Source organism: Eretmochelys imbricata, chromosome 2 (genome assembly GCF_965152235.1).
Source record: "Eretmochelys imbricata isolate rEreImb1 chromosome 2, rEreImb1.hap1, whole genome shotgun sequence".
In the NCBI taxonomy this organism is placed as follows: domain Eukaryota; kingdom Metazoa; phylum Chordata; order Testudines; family Cheloniidae; genus Eretmochelys; species Eretmochelys imbricata.
Genome location: NC_135573.1, coordinates 41,628,066 through 41,650,561, shown reverse-complemented (window position 1 = coordinate 41,650,561; position 22,496 = coordinate 41,628,066). Strand labels below are relative to the sequence as shown.

Here is a 22,496-nt window from a genome sequence, read left to right as displayed (position 1 = left end):
TGTGTGTGTGTGTGTGTATAAATAGTCTTTTGTCTTGTGAAAAAAATTTCCCTGGAACCTAACCCCTGCCTATTTACATTAATTCTTATGGGGAAATTGGATTCACTTAACATGATTTCACTTAAAGTAGCATTTTTCAGGAACATAACTACAACGTTAAGCAGGGAGTTACTGTAGCAGCAATCTCCTAGTGAAGACTGCATTTTTGAGTTAAGGGGTTCAGTTTTCCAACTAAAAAAATACAGTAAGTTGAAAATTTGTGTCTAGATGCATTTGCAAACATTACTTTTTTAAACCTGTGTTTCCCATATAAAAACTCCTAACTACATCAGCTCTGTTCAGGGGATTTGCAAACACTAAACCTCCCTGCCCAAAACCTCTCCAATCTTGATGCTAACTCTACTAAATCCTTGTCTTATTCCACATTGCAGAACTTCCGCTTATGGCGAAAATCAGATTAGCTCATTTACTTGTTTGTGGGGATGATAAGCTTGGCAAAATCAGAGGAAAGTGAACAGAGCAGTCCCTGCGAAAATTACTAATGTCTCTACCAGAGGACTAGGACTAGGCTAGGACCATGTAATTGATCAGTCCAAGGAGAAGGAACATGGGAAAAACATACTGCTTAGCAATAAAAACACACCAGTATTCTGGCTGTAGTGTAACCATATAATAATAACTAAATCTGTACCTCTGCCTTTATAGTTCCCTCTCTGAATGCCCTGAGGTAATCCTCAAACTCCTCTGCTCTTTCATTCTGTGCCTCTAAGGCCTTTGCACTGTCAGCATCCCAGAAGAGATTATGGATCCTCTTCTGGGTCTCAATTTTAAAAGTCTAGTAATTGGGTCTCCCAAAAATGATGTGAGCTGACCTCTTTTGTTCCCTTTGATTCCAAGGTCCACAGGCTATGCTACTTTTCCATCTGTTTAGGTATACACATGTTTTCTTTAAGTAGCAAATAGGCAAGATAGACGTGTCCTAAATGCTTACTGACTTACTACTGGAATCATTGCTCCACTTCCTTCTAACATGCTACCAAGCCAGACCCTCCCAATCTAGTGGTCTCCTTACCACAGAGGATCCGATATGGGAGAAAGATGACCCCTTGAGCCCTAAACCCTTTCCTTTGTCTCTGTGGTGGATATATGAACACCAATGTGCTCATCCTGGAGGGAGTGGAAAAGAGAGGGTCTACATGGGGAAGGAGAATATCCCCTCATAGTTGCTATATGATAAGAGTAAGGTATTGTAGTTTTTATGGTCACTGAGACTGCTCTGGATGGCTATGATTCTGCAGTAAGATCCTGAGAAACATCAAAGTATCTTTATAGTTTGGATACCTTGGCTGCTGTGCATTTCCAAATTTTAAAGGGGTCTAGGTTTCTTGTAAGTTTAACACCTGAATGTATTGGGTATCTAATATTTAGAGGGCTTGCTGTTGTTCTTAACTCTGTGGTTCTTGAAAGGTAATATGCAATCAAGCCAGTGTGTGCCTGCAACCTTCACCTAAACAAAGATTTTTGTGTGGAAATATAAATATACATTTAAAGATGGTGAAACTAATGAAGGAGAAGAAAGGGTTCAGGGCATGAGGAGTAGAAAAAAGAATAGATATGGGGTCAGCAGTAGTCAGATTAAAAAGCACCTTTGGAATGATGAAGTTCTAAGATGGATTTAAAAAAAAAAGTGCTGAGAAATGGACCAAGATGGATGTCGAGGAGAAGTGAGTACATCACCATAGGGTCAACTGCAAGAAATGTTTGCTCAGAAAAAGGGTTGAGGAGTTCTTAATTATAGTTTGGGCATTTGCTGTTAAGGGTTTTAAAAACTGAGTATTAGCTTGGTGTATGTCTGACAGCCATCACTTCTACCACTGAATTGCTGTATGACTTTGAGCAACAGGAATATATTCAGGGTTGTCCTATGGCCTGTGTTGGAGGTCAGACTACATGATCACAGCAATCCCTTCTGGATTTATAATCTATTAAGTCATAGAGCCTTGCTGAAAATTTACCTACTGCACAGGGCTATTGAGAATTAATAAAGTAATGTTTTTATAGTGCTTTGAAAACCTGTACAGCAGTATATTTGAGTATTCTGCTGTTTTTACTGGTAACATCCACGTAGGTACGCATGTGTCCATAAAAATTTCTCAAGTCAGTGATGATAAAATGAATAGTACACATATCCAGAAATATTTGTTAAATTGTAGAGGTGAAGAATACCTGAAAATATAATGTGGACAGCTTAAAATAATACTTTGGCAGTAGAGCCCTTTTTCTCATTTTCAAAGCACTTTACAAACATTCACTCAATTAGTCCCTCACCCCTGCACAGAACAATTATTACCAAGAATAACATCCTTTGTAGAGTAAACTACATTTTGCATTTACAATTAAGGTTTTTCTAAAAAACATGTTTTTTTCTCTGTGAAAAATATAATTTCTTACTACTGGTTATAAAGAGTGCATAAATGTGTGAAAGGAGTATATCAAACCCTTCAGGGACTAATTGGCATCGTATTCTTATTTTTAAAAAGGTCTCTGAACATCTGTAGATTTAGGACCATCTAAAGGGTTTTAATTTTCATTATTAAACTTTTTAAAAGTGTTTAACATCTAAGAGCATAATATTTAGCATTCAGATAGAAGCTCAATTTAAATTCAAAGGAAAGTGTAACAATTCTAGCTTCTTGTGTATAAGAATAAAGAGTTTTACATATTCTATCTTCCAATGCTTTTATAACAAAAACCACAGAACTAAGAAACTTGCAAGCCTTTCAAATGCTTACAGAAGTTCCTGAGTCAGCTTACTTGTATTTTAGAACAAATGGATATAAACTGGTCATTGGGAAGTTTAGACTTGAAATTAGATGAAGGTTTCTAACCATCAGAGGAGTGAAGTTTTGGAATAGCCTTCCAAGGGAAGCAGTGGGGGCAAAAGATCTATCTGGCTTTAAGATTAAACTCAATAAGTTTATGGAGGAGATGGTATGATGGGATAACATGATTTTGGTAATTAATTGATCTTTAAATATGCATGGTAAATAGGCCTAATGGCCTGTAATGGGATGTTAGATGGGGTAGGATCTGAGTTACCCAGGAAAGAATTTTCTATAGTATTTGGCTGGTGAATCTTGCCCATACGCTCAGGGTTTAGCTGATCGCCATATTTGGGGTCGGGAAGGAATTTTCCTCCAGGGCAGAATGGAAGAGGCCCTGAAGGTTTTTCACCTTCCTCTGTAGCATGGGACACGGGTCACTTGCTGGAGGATTCTCTGATCCTTGAAGTCTTTAAAGCACGATTTGAGGACTTCAGTAGCTCAGACATAGGTGAGAGGTTTTTCGCAGGAGTGGGTGGGTGAGATTCTGTGGCCTGAGTTGTGCAGGAGGTCGGACTAGATGATCATAATGGTCCCTTCTGACCTTAGCATCTGTGAATCTATGAATCTTTTTTAAAGAGGTTGACAACTTGATGGAGATAAAACCAGTTGAGAACATCTAAAGTAGGAATAATGAAGATAGTTGAAAGAAAAGGAGTACTTGTGGCACCTTAGAGACTAACAAATTTATTTGAGCATAAGCTTTCGTGAGTTACAGCTCACTTCATCGGATGCATGCAGTGGAAAATGCAGCGGGGAGATGTTATATATACAGAGAACATGAAACAATGGGTGTTACCATACACACTGTAATGAGAGTGATCAGGCAAGGTGAGCTATTACCAGCAGGAGAGAAAAAAAAACCTTTTGTAGTGATAATCAAGGTGGGCCATTTCCAGCAGTTGACGAGAACGTGTGAGGAACAGTGGGGGGGAATAAACATGGGGAAATAGTTTTACTTTGTATAATGACACATCCACTCCCAGTCTTTACTCAAGCCTCATGCAATGGTGTCCAGTTTGCAAATTAATTCCAATTCAGCAGTCTCTCGTTGGAGTCTGTTTTTGAAGTATTTTTGTTGAAGAATTGCCACTTTTAGGTCTGTAATCAAGTGACCAGAGAGATTGAAGTGTTCTCCGACTGGTTTTTGAATGTTATAATTCCTGACGTCTGATTTGTGTCCATTTATTCTTTTACGTAGAGACTGTCCGGTTTGGCCAATGTACCTGGCAGAGGGGCATTGCTGGCACGTGATGGCATATATCACATTGGTAGATGTGCAGGTGAACGAGCCTCTGATAGTGTGGCTAATGGCATATGGTTTAACAAAGATAAATATAGGTACCTAAAACAAATATCACATTTGTGCAAATATCTGGACTCAGACATAGAGATGCTATATTGTGAAATATCTGGTCACCCTCTGAAGCCATGTTCTAAGTGTTATTTGACTGGCAGTGTCAAAGTTCCTTCCCCACTCTGAACTCTAGGGTACAGATATGGGGACCTTCATGAAAACCTCTTAAGCTTATTTTTACCAGCTTAAGTTAAAACTTCCCCAAGGTACAAACTATTTTACCTTTTGCCCTTGGCCTTTATCGCTGCCACCACCAAACGTCTAACTGGTATATTACTGGGAAAGAGTCCGTTTGGAAACATCTTTCCCCCCAAAATCCTCCCAACCCTTACCCCCCCTTTCTTGGGGAAGGCTTGATAAAAAATCCTCACCAATTTGCATAGGTGAACACAGACTCAAACCCTTGGATCTTAAGAACAATGAAAAAGCAATCAGATTCTTAAAAGAAGAATTTTAATAGAAGAAAAAGTAAAAGAATCACCTCTGTCAAATCAGGATGGTAAATACCTTACAGGGTAATTAGATTCAAAAGATAGAGAATCCCTCCAGGCAAAACCTTAAGTTACAAAAAGACACAAAAACAGGAATCTACATTCCATTCAACACAGCTTATTTTCTCAGCCATTTAAAGGAATCAGAATCTAATGCATATCTAGCTAGATTACTTACTAAGTTCTAAGACTCCATTCCTGTTCTGTCCCCGGCAAAAGCATCACACAGACAAAGAGAGCTGCTTTGTTTCTCCCTCCCCCCAGCTTTTGAAAGTATCTTGTCTTCTCATTGGTCATTTTGGTCAGGTGCCAGCGAGGTTATCCTAGCTTCTTAACCCTTTACAGGTGAAAGGGTTTTTCCTCTGGCCAGGAAGGATTTTAAAGGTGTTTACCCTTCCCTTTATATTTATGACAGGCAGCCTAGAGAATGCCAGTATTCAACATCCTAATCAGAAGAGAAGTAATCTTTTGATAATTTTATAATCATTCTTCAGACTACAATAAGAGATTACAGGAATGTGGGTACTGCATAGTGCATACCAGATACCTGGCTGGTATGCATTCCAGATTACTGAATTGTCAAATATTATTCAAGGGTAGAAGTTTGGGTTTTGTGGGCTGAGAAGCCTTGAACTAGTCACATAGGGCCTGATTTTCAGAGGTGCTGAGCACCCCCTGCTCCCATTGACATCAGAAATTCCGGCCCCAAGTGACTGGCTAGGAAACCTACTTCTCAGTTTAACCTCACATCTCTGCAATGGGGAAATTAATTTTTATCTCATGGTGGCATTGGGATTTATTTAACATTTGTAAATTGCTTGAAATCTTGATATTAAAAGTACTATATAAAGTGCATATTATTGATTTATAGAGCTGGTCAGTCTGAAACAATTTTATTCACAAGAGATTCAGAAGACTTTTTGTCCAGATGTATTGTGTGCTGACAATAGTAATGCACTTTGTCCTGTGTTGGGTTAGCAGTGGGGACCAATCCTGCTTCCAGTGGAGTCAGTGATAAACATCCCATTGACTTAAATGGAAGCAGCATTGAGTTTTTATTTAGTGCAGAACACTATTATTTAAAGAAATGTTGCATTCCAGTGGGTGAAATGTCTTTTAAAACAGCAATAAAGTTTGTGTCCAGTTGCTTAAGTATCTTTTTGCATTTGTCTTCAATAATTCTGTCTCTAAGTTGAGTTTAGTTCTCTGCCACTTGAGTTTGCTTTGATCAGATTTGTTTTTATCTTAGCCTGCTTGATAAATAACAAGAGTATTTCTGATAGCTGAATGATTTAAAATTGTGTTTTTCCCCCCCTCCAACAGGGCATCTGCGTAAAAGAAAAGGAAGGAAAATGAAATTCCTATTCTTAATAGTTTTCATCTATCTCTTACCACAATGCACCGGGAAACCTTTAACCAGGGATGACTGCCACCAACACACATTCGAAGAAATTAAAAGAGAAATAGCTGGGTATTCCGATATTGCCAAGGCTATTATCAACCTTGCTGTTAATGGCAATGCCCAGAACAGATCCTATGAAAGACTGGCAAATTTTGTTGACACCATTGGACCTAGACTCAGCGGCTCCAAAAATCTAGAGATGGCTATCAAATACATGTTCCGTGTCCTGCAGGAGGGTGGGCTGGAAAATGTCCACCTGGAGCCTGTAAAAGTGCCTCACTGGGAGAGGGGAGAAGAGTCTGCTATGATGTTGGCACCAAGGAACCACAGCATTGCAATATTAGGACTTGGAAGCAGTGTTGCAACTCCTCCAGAAGGTAACACTTTACTACCTTTTGACTTTATTATCTGTTGCTTTTAAAAACCAAAATGTATAACGGTACGAAAAGAATCCCCCAAATCATGTCAGTAGACAAGCTAGTCCTCTCCTTCTGCCATAAAAATGCTGCGAGCCAGAGAGAACTATTTTGCTGGAACTTTCTGTGTGAGGTGTTACTTTAGGAACTTGCACTGTATTTAGCTGGAGTTGATAAGCTCCTTAAATTTAGCCTGATTTTATTATTATTATTAATTTATTATTCTTTGAACACTAAAACTGTAGCCTGTTCTCAAAAGAAGCCATCTCTTTCTGTACCTGTCTGCTTGAGGTTTTGCCATGATTGCCAATTAATGGCAAAATGGTAGTCTGCCTCAGTGACTATTGTGCTTCTGGTAATTTAGAGAAGTTTAGACTTCCTCAAATCAGTTTACTAAATGTGCTGCCTTAAATGCTAATGCCTTGTGAACTCAGCTTTCTAATCCAGACAGAAGGGTTGGGGCAGCATTGTCCAGGGAGTCCTACCATATGCAACTGTTGTGTGTTCCTAATATAGTCTTCTTTCCATAATACTTTATGCTATTTAGTATTATCCTCTGTGAAAATAATCTTAGTTATGAAAGCTGATCAGTACATTTTAATAAGGACTGATTTTATTTCTCAAACTGTAAACTCGTCTTGGCAGGAGAGAGGTGTGTGTATGCTCATGGCGCACCTAGCACATGATGAGAACTACTGAAATACACATTGTAAAAGCAATTTCATTTTTGCTTGGGAAATTTTATATTACAGCATGCAAGTAAGGGACCCAGGACAAATTGGAAATTTAAAATGTAAATGGAATCAGTGTCATGGTTTGGTGTCAGGACAACTTGTAACTATACATTTGTCAATTTTGGAAGGGAAGGGGAGATGATAGTAGGGTTGTCAGGTGCCCAGTTTTTGACCAGAAAGTCTGGTTGAAAGGGGACCTGTACAATGTCCGGTCAGATGTACTGATCAGACATCAAAAGTCTGGTTACAGATGGGGGAGGGAGATGCCGAGTCATCAACCTGCGCCAGCCCCTGCTCAGCTGGGGCCACCTCCTACCTTCATCTCATGGGCAGTCAGTCAGCAGGCTCCACATCAGACTGCAGGTCCTGTCCCAGCCTCCTGAGCAGAGGGAGCCCAGCTGGGAGTGGGGGTGGGGAGAGAGCAGTGAGAGATGGTGGGAGGGGGTAGAGGAGCAAGCTGGGGGCAGGGCCTGGGGGAAGAGGTGGAGCGGGGGGGAAGGTCTGGTTTTCAGAAATTAGAAAGTTGGCAACCGTACGATGGGGATAAACTTGTGTCTAAAACAAAAAACAATTAAGAAACATTAGTAAAATCAGCAAACTAGCCCATAATATTTATAAGGCTTAGTGTTTGTAAAACATATTTTTAGTGTAGATTCATTAGGTGTTTTAGTTCATTCAGTGTTTTAGGTTTTTTTCATCCATTCCACTTCCCATCCAAGCTACTTAGAAAGAAAACGAAAATGAAAACCATGTTCCCACTCTCAATCAAGAGTCACTGAGGAGCACTTCAGTAAGAAAACTAGTCTATGCACAATTTGCCTTCCTCAGTTATTTACACTTGCCTTGTCTTACTTCTCTAGTTTTTCAGGGAGACACTAAGTTTGCACCTTTTTAAATGGGCTCTACCTCTAATCAGGTTCTTCTCCTTCATTTGACTTCAAATGCTCTGACTGTTGAAATGTAATTGCTGTAGACAATAGTCTGGCTCCCAGCCAGGAGAACTGTTTTGTCAGGAGAGGTCGGCTTGGCAACAAAGTCACCGTTTGTGCATGTATGAGGAAGCTGGCAAGAGTGTCACCTGGCAAAGAGAGAGAGTCAGAAAGCCGGAGGACGTGGTCTTTCTGGGGTTATTGGCCATTTTCTTTCTAGCTGAAAAGTAGAGAGAAGCAACCCTGCATGTAGGGGCCTGCATTATATGTGGGCATGAAGGGGCTGTTTGCTTTCCTGTGCTCAGTTGGCCTCAGGACTCCCAAGAGAAGAAGTCAGAATAGTCAGGGGCAAAGGAAGCAGGCTGACCTAGGGAGAAAAAGACTCCACATTGTAGCCCTCAATCCATGCAGTGAAGCAGAAGTACTCTGGAAAGTCCAAGGGACACTGACTCCCTCCCCCACCCCCAAAGAATGGTGTGGGGAAGAAAATGAGCAGAGAGATGTATAGGGTTTATTTTTCAGTGTGATCTATATTCTCTTGTGCATTATTTGATTAAGTAAAGGGGCAAATGTGTTAGACTTGAGCAAAGATTCTGAGTGTGAGTCATGTGCTTCATAACCACTGCATGCCTCCAAAGGAAAGTAAACTATGAACTAGAAGCTTCAAACTTTTGGGGTGGAGTTCTGGGAACTGGAGTATTTAAGTACAGGGGAGTTGGAGGAGTCCGGATTTTGCCCAGAGGGTCTACGTGGCTGGACTGCTGGTTCCAACTCTCAGGAGGGAGTTAAGGGGTTGTGATTTATGCATTATAGGAATGTGCCTAGGGACCCTGGGATTGGGGCAGTGGCTGGGCTCTGTTCAGGCTTTGTAAGCTGAAAACACCTAGGGACTCAGAGGCTTGGATTCCCCTCACAGCAGTCCAGGGGGTGGCTGAAAGGGGGCACCCAGCCAACTTTAGCTAACGTTATGTCACCCCAAGATCAGTCTGTCTGTTTGGGCTCTGACACTGGGGAAGATATGCAGAATTGCTAAGTATTAGTGAGTGCCTGACCTGCACTGTCTCGGATAGTTGAAGTAACTGCGCAATTTAGGAGGTGCCTGGAAGGGAAATCCCCACTGCACAGGGCTCCTAACACAAGCCAACAAGGGTATTTAGAAACTGCTGCTTAGAGAGGTGCCCACCCTAACAAGCACCTTAGTTTCAAACTTGAGACTGAAAATATATTGTCAGGTCTGGTCTACACTACAGAGTCAGGTAGAAATAAGGCAACTTACGTTGACCTAACTATGCAAGTTCACTCCCCCCGAAGTAACTGCCTCGCTATGCTGACTTCATAACCTCCACGAGTGGCGTAGAGATAGTTAGGTCAACTGTAATTGCCTTTCAGGAGCCATCCCACAATGCCCCATGCTGACAGTACAATCAATACAAGCACTTCTGGTGAGGACGTGCACCACTGACACAAGGAGCAAAGTGGAAACATGCACAAGTAACATGTAATGACTGAGGTGGCTGTATGCCGATGTAAGTTAAGTCAACTTAAATGGTTTCAGACTGTTTTCTAAGATGGTGTTTGTCATTTCTGACTCTTGGGCAATTCATTTCCCAGACCTACTCCCTCTCTCCCAGATAGTGCTGTTTCCTGTGTCCTAATTTCCAGAAAAGAAGGAAGGAAGGAAGGAGCTACAGTAAATCAGTTGTGAAATATTCTAATTAGTCCCCTCAGAGATTCATCAGCATTATTGACTTTTCATTTTATCCAAGAAGTTGTGGGAGTAATTCATCCTTTGCTTGAAATAAAGTAACTAAAAGTCCGTGAAGAAACATCTGAGTCTTCTAGCATTGAATTGCTATTGGCTCATGGAAATGAGCATTTTAAAGATCCACAAATTTCATGCTTAGCGTCTCTTTGGAAGAGACATTGCTGTAAACCTACAGATTCAGCTATTAGAACTTCCCAATCAGTGTAATGTTGATTTTCTCCAAACTTTTACAGAATAGCTTGTCTGAAGACTCATTTTTTAGGAAATGCATAGAACAATTCATTTGATGTTGGAGCATTCCCAACGTTTTGCCCTGCTGGGGAATGAGCACTTTCACTTAGGATCTGATGCAGTTTGTCAAGAAAGCAGAGCCTTTTTGTCCAAGGAAGATGGTGCAAGGATCAGACCATTTTTGAACTCCAATCTCCATACTTTTTTACACTCTTTCTGTATGAGTAATATAGCTACACTTACTGCTAACCTACTTCAGTGTTGTACTACCTGAGCTAAGTATTATGTCAAGATGCCATGTTTCCAAATTCAGCCTCTTTAAATAAATAAATAAAATAAAAAGAGGTAGGGAGGGAAGGCTAGAATGCTTTAATAAAGAACAAATGTATTTTCACTCTGCGTACTCCAAGATTTTAAGGTGTTTTGCTCAAATGAAAGAATTCCCCTTTGAGCAAAAAGTAAAGATGGGAAAATTTCATCCCCAAAGGTAAATGTTCAGGCAATTATTAGGAGGTTAAAATGGAAATTGTTTTACAGTCTTAAATTGTCCTTTCATTTTTAAAATGTTTTATTGTTATTTTTATAAAGGTTTTTCTGCTCCAAAGCTGATTTTTATAAGGGTCTTCTCAGTTAGTCAGTTTCATCCTTGTCAGAGTAAATAGGGAACAGTAAAATTGACTAGACATGAAATAGAAAATAAGCAGCTTGGAAACAATACAGAAACATATTATTTTGTAAGCTTCTTCAATTTCAGTAGTAGTGGTGTACTTGTAACAAATAGTAGGTCCCAACTTTCAGAGAAAAATGTTGTTTTTCCCCCCAAGTTGACACAGTTCCCTTTAATTCCTTTGAGGTGCTTTAATTCCTTTGAGAAATCTGTGATTCTGACATTGGTCTGCAGGGCTCAGTTTCAAGGAAAGGCTGGGCTCAATAATGGAGGTTCATCAGAGACCTAGTTTTCACTTTTCCTTTGATCTAGCCATAATGCCGAGATTCTTATGTCTGCATTAGTGAGGCCAAAAAATATCTCTATGAGTCTCCCAAAGAGGTCAGCAGGAGTTGAAAATACTCAGCACCTCATAGGGCTGGGTTCAGAGCTCGCATTTTAAATTGAATGTTACCAAGAGCTAACAAGCTAGAGGATTACCATATTTAGGAATTGTCCCAATCTTATTTCCAGTGCTTCAATATTGGCAAAACATACAGATTCTATATAGAGACTGTGTTGATTTCCAGTAGTACTGATTATACCCTAAAAACTTTGAAGGAAAATAGATATAATTGCTGCCTTGGGGATACCATAATTGAGTAAAAATAGTAGTTTAGCAGATGTTCTACCATGAAGCTATCAAAGAACTCGTATTTGTGTATGTTAAAATGAATTTTATTTTTCCTGATAGGTATCTTCACTCTGTCATCTCATTTTAGAGGGACACTGACTAGTAGAATAAGCCCCCAAATATAACCTAACTTAAAAAGTTCCTATAGCGAGGAATATTTTCTGATTTCTATTTCTATTTTATTTCAAAGAAACTGAAATATAAAGAGAGGAAGGTATAATATTTTAGCAGAAACTAGGGGTGTTGATTAATCGCAGTTAACTCACACGATTAACTCAAAAAATTAACTGCGATAAAAAATGAATTCTGATTAACCGCACTGTTAAACAATAAAATACCAATTGAAATTTATTAAATATTTTTGGATGTTTTTCTACATTTTCAAATATATTGATTTCTATTACAACACAGAATACAAAGTGTACAGTGCTCACTTTATATTATTATTTTTTTATTACAAATATTTGCACTGTAAAAAGGATTAGCAAAAGAAATAGTATTTTTCAATTCATCTCATACAAGTACTATAGTGCAATCTCTTTGTCATGAAAGTGAAACTAACAAATGTAGATTTGTTTGTTTGTTACATGACTGCACTCAAAAACAAAATAATGTAAAACTTTAGAGCATACAAGTCTACTTCTTGTTTAGCCAATTGCTAAAAGAAACAAGTTTGTTTTATGGGAGATACTGCTGACTGCTTCTTATTTACAATGTCACCTGAAAGTGAGAACAGGCATTCGCATGGCACTTTTGTAGCCGGTGTTGCAAGGTATTTACTTGCCAGATATGCTAAACATTCATATGCCCCTTCCTGCTTCGGCCGCCATTCCAGAGGACATACTTCCATGCTGATGATGGTCGTTAAAAAAAATGCATTAATTAAATTTGTGACTGAACTCCTTGAGGGAGAATTGTATGTCTGCTGTTCTTTTTTACCCGCATTCTGCCATTTATGTCATGTTATAGCAGTCTTGGTTGATGACCCAGCACATGTTCTTTTTAAGAAAACTTTCAAAGCAGATTTGCAAAACGCAAAGAAGGTACCAATGTGAGATTTCTAAGGATAGATACAGCACTCAACCCAAGGTTTAAGAATCTAAAGTGCCCTTCAAAATCTGAGAGTGACGAGATGTGGAGAATGCTTTCAGAAGTCTTAAAAGAGCAAGACTCCAATGCGGAAACTACAGAACCCAAACCACCAAAAATCAACCTTCTGCTGGTGGCATCTAAGTCAGATGATGAAAATGAACATGCGTTGGTCCGCTCTGCTTTGGATCGTTATTGAGCAGAACCCATCATCAGCATAGATGCATGTATTCTGGAATGGTGGTTGAAGCATGAAGGGACATATGAATCCTTAGCGCATCTGGCACATAAATATCTTGCGATGCCAGCTACAACAGTGCCATGCAAATGCCTGTTCTCACTTTCAGGTGACGTAAACAAGATGTGGGCAGCATTATCTCCTGCAAATTGTAACCAAACTTGTTTGTCTGAGCGATTGGCTGAAGTAGGACTGAGTGGACTTGTAGGTTCTAAAGTTTTCCATTGTTTTATTTTGAATGCAGTTATTTTTTGTATATAATTCTACATTTGTAAGTGAAACTTTCATTATAAAGAGATTGCACTACAGTGCTTGTCTTAGGTGAATTGAAATATACTATTTCTTAAGTTTTTTACAGTGCAAATATTAGTAATAAAAATAAATATAAAGTGAGCACTGTACACTTTGTATTCTGTGTTGTAATTGAAATCAATATATTTAAAAATGTAGAAAACATCCAAAAATATTTAAATAAATGGTATTCTGTTATTGTTTAACAGTGTGATTAATCGCAATTAATCTTTTTAATCGCTTGACAGCCCTAGCAGAAACCAATTGTGGCTGTTTTAAAACACTGTTAACAAACAATTATTGGCTCTGACCTGGATCCTATTGAAGTCAGTGGCAGTTTTGCTACCTACTTTAGTGGGAATAGCCCTATTATTCTTAAAATTGTGTTGACATCTGTAGTGATGCTATTAAGAGTGAGTACATTCGGCTATGCAAAAACAAATTGTCTATTTAACATTAAGCTTCATAAGCAAGTCAAAAAAATTATTGGTTTTTCCAAACAAAGGAATCAAATGGGTGAACAACATGTAAAATTTTGAAGAGAGATTACACTAGCAAGGACCCTTCGTAAACCTTATTGCACCTCACTGGGACAGTCCTAATTTGACTCCAGTAAATTCACACGAGGGTATTAAATTAGCAGATCTGTGTTATTTAAAGATGTAAATGTTGGGGAGTTTTTTGGTCAAGCTTCAAGGGAAAGTCAAATATTGTACTGGTTTTCTAGTGAATTTTTCTATGTAGCTTCCAAAGTGTTGTGAAAATGTAATGTATTCAAAACCATCTGGAGGTTTAGAACTCAAATGAAAGAGTGATTAACAGTGAATTAAATATTGAATAGCGCACAGCACACAAAGTGGTGTCTTTAAATCTTTAAAATCAAATATCCAGATGTCACATTTATTTTTTTCTGGCCAAGTGGACACTGAACTGTAAAGAAAAACCTGGAGTGGTACCAATAAATTCATGTTGATCTTGTAATACTGGTATTTCATGCACCACTTTATGCAGTGGTTAACAATAAAAAGTCGCATTTTTCCTACAGTTATCAAAAATCGTAATTCTATTTTTTCTAGTTTTTTTCTAAATATAATGTTTGCAGGTCTCCTTTAGTGTATGATTACTGACATGATCCACAAATAGATACCACAAATGATGTCAGAAAACATGCATCCGATGAAGTGAGCTGTAGCTCACGAAAGCTTATGCTCAAATAAATTGGTTAGTCTCTAAGGTGCCACAAGTACTCCTTTTCTTTCTCTGACATTAAAATTTACTTGGAAAGTTTTACATTTATGTCTAACAAACTGTAACCATATAGACACACATACTCTAGGTCGAGTAGTAGAAGCCTGCAGTTTGGGTACTGACAATTTCTAGTTCAATCCCTACAGGTGTCCATAATATCTTTATATAGATAGTCATACTCTGTTACTAAATCCCACCAAGATGAGACTTCAGGTTGTGTGAGCATCGGACATGCAGAGCAAGCTTGTTGAAGACAATGGCGTAGTGACCCAGTGTGAATAACACCCTGTTACTTACAGTTAACAACATTATTCTTTTGGCTTACTTGGTGCAGAGCCTTGTGTTTGAGGACAGGTTCAATACCCACTAAAAACTATGCTGGCCATAATTATGTAACACAGTTCTCTGAATTTGCTTAAACCAAACTGCTACAATAAGATCTAGTATTTTTGGAAGATGTAAACAATAGTCTTTTTTTATAATGCATAGGGTTTTTTCTTTTTTCTTATTTAAAGACGTGTACAGTACATTTAGTCTGTGAGCTATGCATCATCATAGCCAAACAGCCTCATATCCTCTTGGATACCCTTTCTATGTAATTTTATTTTTATGAAGTAATTCTTCTTGCTGTTCCAGGTGGTAAGTGAACTCTCATTTTCCAAAAGCATCTTTTGATTTTACAGAATCTCTGATAAAAGCCTTCTGCCTCACTGCATTTTCCTACTTTGGTCTGCACTTCCTTCCTCCCATCCCCCTTAAAATGTTTACTCCCTCCATCTCTTTGCAATATAACTATCCTCAATATGTATTTCTTTGTGTTGGCCTAGCAGAGCTGTTTCTGAGGATTAATTGTAAGTATAATTAATTATATTGCAATACATAGTAATTGTTTTCAGAAGGATAAAATCTAAGATGTGAAACTTTTTTTTTTTCTTCTTCCAGCAGTTTGACATCAGGTTTAACTTGCCTTATTTCTTTGGAAGACTGAAACCTGGGCCAGATTTGCTGAAAGACTTGCTCAGTTCTGTGGGGCTCTTTGGCATAGCTGAGCTGATTTCCCTTTCAGCTGGAAAGCAACATAGTGAAAAAGTGTCAAATTTCAGCTCTTAATCACACATATCTCTGTCCTTTTATGTCTAAAATTTGAGATAGGAATAATGCTGAGAAAAGAAGGTGTCTGTGCAGCAGAGCTCAAAGCTCAGTAGAAGCAGGGTCCTTTCCCCCACCCAATTTAGGAAACTCCTGGGAGTAGGCGCATTTGAGTGGCTCACCTTCTAAACTCCCTGTCTAAGGTGTGCAAGGGTGAGCCCAACCACCATGGACCTTTTGAGGACTATTGCAGAGCAGCTTTCCTCCTGCTTAGTTTAGGATATACTCAGAAGCAGAGCTTCTCTCCTGTTCTGTGCAGCAAACTACACAGGAAAGGAGCTCTTTTATTACTTTTTATATTTATATTACAACAGCATCCAAAGACACCAGTTGGGAGTAGGGCCCCATTGTGCTAGGCACTGTGCAAACATATAGGAAGACATTCCTGCATTGAAGGGTTTATAATCTAGGGTGGATCTTAAAATCTGAACAGATAAGACATGGGTTGAGGGACAGGAGTGCAACATACAGAGATATGTCTAACAGATTCCTGGCAAATATCATCCTAGTGGCAGGTTTTAGTTTTCCAGCTCTGCAGGAGGGAGATGGTAGATGGGATGTAACTAGGAGCACTGGAGTTGGGGAAAGAAGGAAGGGAAAAGGGTACACTGATGGGGGTGGAATGGAAGGGAGGCTGGGAAGATGAGGGAGTGAAGAGAATTGGGCCAGCTCTGTGTGGTGTGTGTGTGTGGAGCCTGGGGGCTGGGATGGGGCCAGAGAGAAATCTGAGAAAGACTCACAGAAAACAGGCAAGCAGCAGAGAAGGAAAAAAAAAATTCTGAATCCAAACTAAAGAAAGCACAGTCTGATATCACTGATGGTGAAGATTTTGGCTAGGCCTCACAGCCTCCAGCCCTTACTTTGCTGCTGTTCATTGTTCCTGTCATTGTTCCTCTTCCTCCTGCTGGGAGAGTCTTTTAGCTTCTGATGGCTGTCTCTGACCAAGGTGAATGGGGGGCCTTACTCTTTCTCCCCTTAGCCCTCCACAGCTGGGGTGGTGGTGTGTGCATCAGGCTGGGTGGCCCTTGCTCTGGTCCTGGAGTGGGTGGGAGTTCTGAGTCCTGGAGCTAGATGTCATTGATTTTTTGTATCAATGACATCAATGCTTATATATTGATGTTTGTAGGCAATAGTTTACCTTTGTTTGTTATGTGGTGTAAGTAAAGCTGTGTAATGGACAGGGAAGTTTAATGCAGGCTTGGGTGATGGAATCTGCTGCTTTCTTAGGCCTAGAAGTTTGGCACCCATTCTGAGCAAAAATTGGCTGGTATGTCAATTTATTTATTTGGCAATGAGATTTTGTGTGTCTAGATCAGCACAATAGCTGTTCCATGGTGTGATTTGTAAAAGAAATCATAATGCCATATTAGCAGAGTTTGAAATAGATGAAGTTGTGGATTGTTTTCAGTTTTGAGCAGCTCACTTGCTTCTAGCTAAAATGTTATCATAACAATGAGGGTTGCATTTGTTTTCTGGAAGTAGATCTCCAACAGCCTGTCCCTGTTCAAGACAATGACAAAATTCTCATTGAAAAGGCTTTGGGTCCTAATTGAGTAACTAGGAAATTAATAACCCCGGCAATTTTCTTGGCCAGTCCCGGCAATTTAAAAAAGACACACATTCCATTTCACTTCAATACTGCTAACCTCTTATTTGAATACATAATTAGATTGACTGTAATGGACTGTTTTAAATCTGTATATATGTAAGAATAGGTATTTTTTTTATTATTATAAATACTCTGAAGAGAGTAGAAGCGAACTAGAACAACAAATCTCTGACAGTTCTGATGCTTAGGATACTGTGAACTCAACCTTGTCTTGCCAGGGAGTTTCTCTTAGAATCAATGATCTGTTGGAAGTGAGAAAATGTCTGTCTATACAGAAGTTGCCATCAGGCTGCCTGGAAGAGATTTGCGAATTCTTGAATTCCTATAATTGGGAATAAACATACCTTTCATTATTACTGTAGTCTGAAACTCATAGATGATACAAACAGCTGTCCAGTTCAGGGTACTAGGTGTTGACCCCTACAATGATTTAAATGGGTAAAGGATTTAACCTTGGGGTGAGTAAAATTGTCTTTTGGGGTAATTCTACATATGTCGATCTGAACTGATCAGCTTCTAGTGTCACATCTGGCAGGCGGGTGCTGGAAGCTGAATCTCCAGATGGAATTTTCATGACAGGTGTCAGACATGTGGTGTTATGACAACTTTGCAGAAATCAGATTTACAGGTAAGATTTGTTTTTTAGCCTTTCCTGGCCTGTGAATGAATAGTTCTAATCAGCCTTCCGGACTAAACAAGGATTTGAGGCTTTCTTAATGCACAGTCTACTATAGTTACCTGTGTGCTGTGGCAAACTTTTGTATTAGCCAGGCTTTTAGCATTAGTTATGAACCTACGTTTATGCAATGAAATCTTTTGTATAAAAGTTGGCCTGCAGTAGAAGATTGTTTCCAGTCTGCTTATTCCCACTGTTTTCCACTTTCCTCATCTTCCCCCACCCCCATATATAACATGGCCCTAATTATTATTTCACCTGAGCCCCTCGTGAGTTTGAGTGGATTTGGTTGGGTAGTGGCTCACCCCAAAGCTGTATGCCCTACGATTTATGTAATTTGCCTCACAGTGAGTACTTGGTGGAAATTTACTAAGGGTATGTCTGCACTGAAAGTGAAGGTGCGACTGTAGCATGGGTAGGCATAGCCATGCTAGCTTTAATCTAGCTAGAATAGGTAACAGTAGTAGTGAAGATGTGGTGATTTGGGCTTCTGCACTGGTTACTAGTGTCGCCCACAGGTGGGGGGTGCAAAAAGTGCAGTTTGTCGTGGGCTCTCCCAAACTGAGCAGCATTGTGACCTGGTACAAACTTGAGTGGTGCTGCAACCCCATGGGCCAGGTCGCAATGGCACTCATTCAAATTTGGCCCAAGTGTCTCTCCATCATGATGGTGAGGTAGCCAGGCCAAATCTGAGTGGTGCTGCAATCCCATGGGCCAGGTTGCAATGCCTGAACCAGGGAGCTGGGTCCAGACCATAGGAGCTGCTGCAGGGGGGTGGTTGCAGGCAGGCTCACTTTCCAACCGCCTCGTGCCCCAGTGTCTCCCTTCAGTAGTAGGTTTGTTTGTTTTTCTGGAGTGTGATTGTTTCAGATTTTGCCCTGGGTCCCCCAAAACCTCTGTGGCCCTGGGGGCTAGCAAGACAAGTATGTATGTAGGGTCACCAGCAGGCTTATACTGGGGTGGCTAGCCCTTGCTGAAGCCTGTGCTGCCACATCTTCACTATTGCTACCCGTCCTATTTAGATTAAATGTAGTGCGGGTATGTCTACCCATGTTACAGTCCCACCTTCACTTGTTGTATAGGCATGTGCTGTGTAACGCCCACCAACAGTGTCTAACATGGGGGGCTTCAACCTCATCCAGAGAAAACATGTCTCATTTCTCAGCCCCACAGTACCATTTATTCCCTTTTCTTGGCCAGTCTCTGAAAATGCCACTCACTCTTCTTCACCCCCATGTGGTTTTTACTTTATCTGTCCTCTGTAGTATGAGCAGTCCAGCGCCCTCCTCATATAGCTTGTCTGAGCTTATCCACAGTGCAGCTTGTATCTGACTTCTGTGACGGGCAATGGTAGGAATAAGAAATGGATTGAAGAATGTCTTTAAAAATTAACCAAGAAAATGGAGTGGTGAGACACTAAGATTTTAGGAATGGGGGACAGTTTATCACCAACGAATGCAAAGCTTCAGTAAGGCAATACCCCATTTTTCTGGCAGCAATCTAGACTTGCTCCTCTTTGGTTTAGCCTCTTTGGGATGAACTACTTGGCCTTTGGTCTCATTGTTACCTTCACAGCTGAAACCCTATTGTCTCTGTTTAGTGAAATGCTCCTATTACTTGGTTAATAGATACAACTGATATGCTATAGAATGTGATCTAAATATGCTAATGAGACACTGAATTAGTTGGCAGCTACTCAGGAGGGAAGTTGGGTTGTACTGTGGAAAGTATTGTAATGGATACTTAATGTCTATCATGCTGCCATTAAGTTAAACATGGAAAGGCAACCTTTGTTTTATTTTGTCGAAGACTAAATAAAGCAAACCTATTTGGGAACAATCAAAAGTGGAAGTATAAGGCTAGAGAATTAAGTTTGTCATTCTGCATTCTCTTTCTTGGGAATAAAAAATTAAGACTCCACAATACAAAGCTCCTCGATACCTAGCTTCTTTGAGGATCATAAAGGTAATTCTGCATGAATTTGCTTGGGGAGTTATAGGTTGCTAGAGATAGCAAGTACCTTGCCTTAAAACAAAAAACAAAAAAAACAACACCACCCAGAGATGGTATTTTTGTTCATGAATGCAATAAGGCAGTGCCAAGAACAGTTCCATTCCTTGCTTCCCTTGATGAGCAATCAGTAGTATATTGCATGTCATTCTAATGCTTGGTATGGCATCTAAGTGGAGCATTGGGGTGAGTTAGATAGTGTCATTTTCTCTCATCTGTTACAAAAGCTAATATGAAGTGCGGATTGCAGTACCAGCCTGCTGTGACCTTGATTTTTCCAGTGGAAAATGAAATTTTGCAGATACCTGGCTTTATTTCCAGTGGCACAGTTCCAGACTTCAGAATGATCCTGTCTTAAGGTATACAGTTAAACCTGTTGTTCATTAGAAGCTGCTGGAACCTATCAGTACACTTCACCTTCAAGCCAACTATAACTTCAGTAAAATTTGAAGGTAATACTTTGGTTTGGCCTGTTGTAGCCCTTTTTGTAAAGCTGGAAGTTTGAACAGCTATCCAATTAAAATTTTTACGTTTCACACGAGGGTAATTCTGCTGCTAAAATCCCTGGTTTTTTTTTCTATTTAATAGTTGTTTGCTGCATTCTTACAACTGTGTATTTTAAGAAACAGACTTTTTAAATGTGAAACACTTTCTTTCATGTGTGGAAGGCAATTTATACTGTTTTGATCTTAAAAAAACAAACCCCCAAAACCATAAATTGAGCATTTAACTTGGGTAAATTGATGCTGAGAGACAAAGCAAGAGAGAGATTGAGAGTCATATCAGTGTGCATCAGATAACAGCATTAAGTATTCTTTAGCATATGCAATTAACTTAAACGCGTTTCCAAATAACATTTTAATAATGTTTTAGGGTAAGCTATTTAAGACTTGCAAGGATACCTAGCTTCTTTTTTAATTTTGCGGAACAAACCAAGCTGGCCAAGCATTTGTTATTACTTTCAATTTTTACTGACGTGTTTTGTGGCTTCTCGGTCAAATGTACAGCACTAAAACTCCAGGCATCCATACTGCTTCTATATTTAGCAGCAAAGTCTGGTTCTGGTTGTTAAACGGTTTCCACTTATCGCTGTAACAAATCCACAGGATTGGATCGTAAGCATTGTGGTCATTTTGTGAATGATTTCTCAAAAGCCATGAAATCCATTAGGCTTGGTAGAATTCAATTTTTAAAATAATTTTGACGGATAGTATCTGTTTATTTTTAAGCATTTTTTTTTTAGATTTTGATCTTTTTTTCCTAATTTTCACAGTTACGGGAAATTATGGGAGGGCCAGACATTTATGTAATGGTACTAGATGTTGAAATTCAAATAATTAAACCTTTATAAAAACTGTTATGAACACAAATTGTCAACATAGCATGTCAAAACATACAAAGTAAATATCCTTAAATCAAGAAATCATACCTGTTCTTACTATTTGTTCATTAGTCCATTTGTAACAAACCTAATCCAAAAGTCTAATAACTGGATTTGACTAAATTTTCAAGCACCATTTTTCTTTCTTTGCCTAGCTGTACATATCAGTTCTTACTGATGGAAATATTTTGTCGTGGCTTTGCATGCATGCTGTGAAATCGACATTTACTGATAAAATCTAATCCTTTCAAGCCTAAGGGTAATCTCCAAATGAATGTTCTGAGATGTGGGAAACTTTCTGTGGTATGGGAGAACCTGCTTACTTTTAAATGCCTTTGTTTCCTCAGACAAGGCAATAGGATTATAGCAAATTCAAAATGTTTACAAAATAGTTCATTTGAAAAATATGGTAAATTTTCCTCTGTGATGCAATTAACTTGTACTGTAAATTAAGCATGGGAAATGTTTTTGATTTTAAATATACTACAAAGGGTTTTACAGCAGTTTGTCTTCAAGAATGGTAAATATTCACATTAACCATTTGTGAAAAGCTTGATTCACGGAATGCATCAGTTGGTAAGTGAATCATTCCGAAACTATGTACTTTCATGGGTGTGATAAGCAAAGGAGTACTTGTGGCACCTTAGAGACTAACCAATTTATTTGAGCATGAGCTTTCGTGAGCTACAGCTCACTTCATCGGATGCATACTGTGGAAACTGAAGAAGACATTATATATACACAGAGACCATGAAACAATACCTCCTCCCACCCCACTCTCCTGCTGGTAATAGCTTATCTAAAGTGATCATCAAGTTGGGCCATTTCCAGCACAAATCCAGGTTTTCTCACCCTCCGCCCCCCCCACACAAAAACTCACTCTCCTGCTGGTAATAGCCCATCCAAAGTGACCACTCTCTTTAAAATGTGTATGATAATCAAGGTGGGCATTTCAGCCTAAGTTGTTTAGCAACATATCAGAACAATTACAAGAGAAGATTAGTTTCAGAGTAGCAGCCCTGTTAGTCTGTATCCACAAAAAGAAAAAGAGAAGATTAAATATTTGTTTTATAAATGCCATAGAAAGTCTTTCAAAATGTTTTTTTGCACTTTAAATAATTGCATTCATGCATTAAAGCCTATTTGGAAAAAGTCTTTTCTCACATCTCCTCTTGCCTTCAGTTTCAATTTTAACATCAGCTGATAGCAGGATTTATATGAAGGACATGGTTATACATGTTGAATAACTTCTGAGGAA

The 22,496-nt window shown here is 39.2% G+C and overlaps 1 protein-coding gene across 2 annotated transcripts in view; it reads left to right on the top strand.

Annotated features, from left to right (window-relative positions):
• CPQ (carboxypeptidase Q) overlaps positions 1–22,496 on the top strand; it is a 259,790-nt gene that overhangs the window by 24,314 nt on the left and 212,980 nt on the right. For both annotated transcript variants that reach the window (XM_077808923.1, XM_077808922.1), the window contains exon 2: positions 6,054–6,509. In XM_077808923.1, coding sequence (XP_077665049.1) covers positions 6,054–6,509 — 456 coding nt within the window. The remainder of the gene's footprint in view (positions 1–6,053; positions 6,510–22,496) is intronic.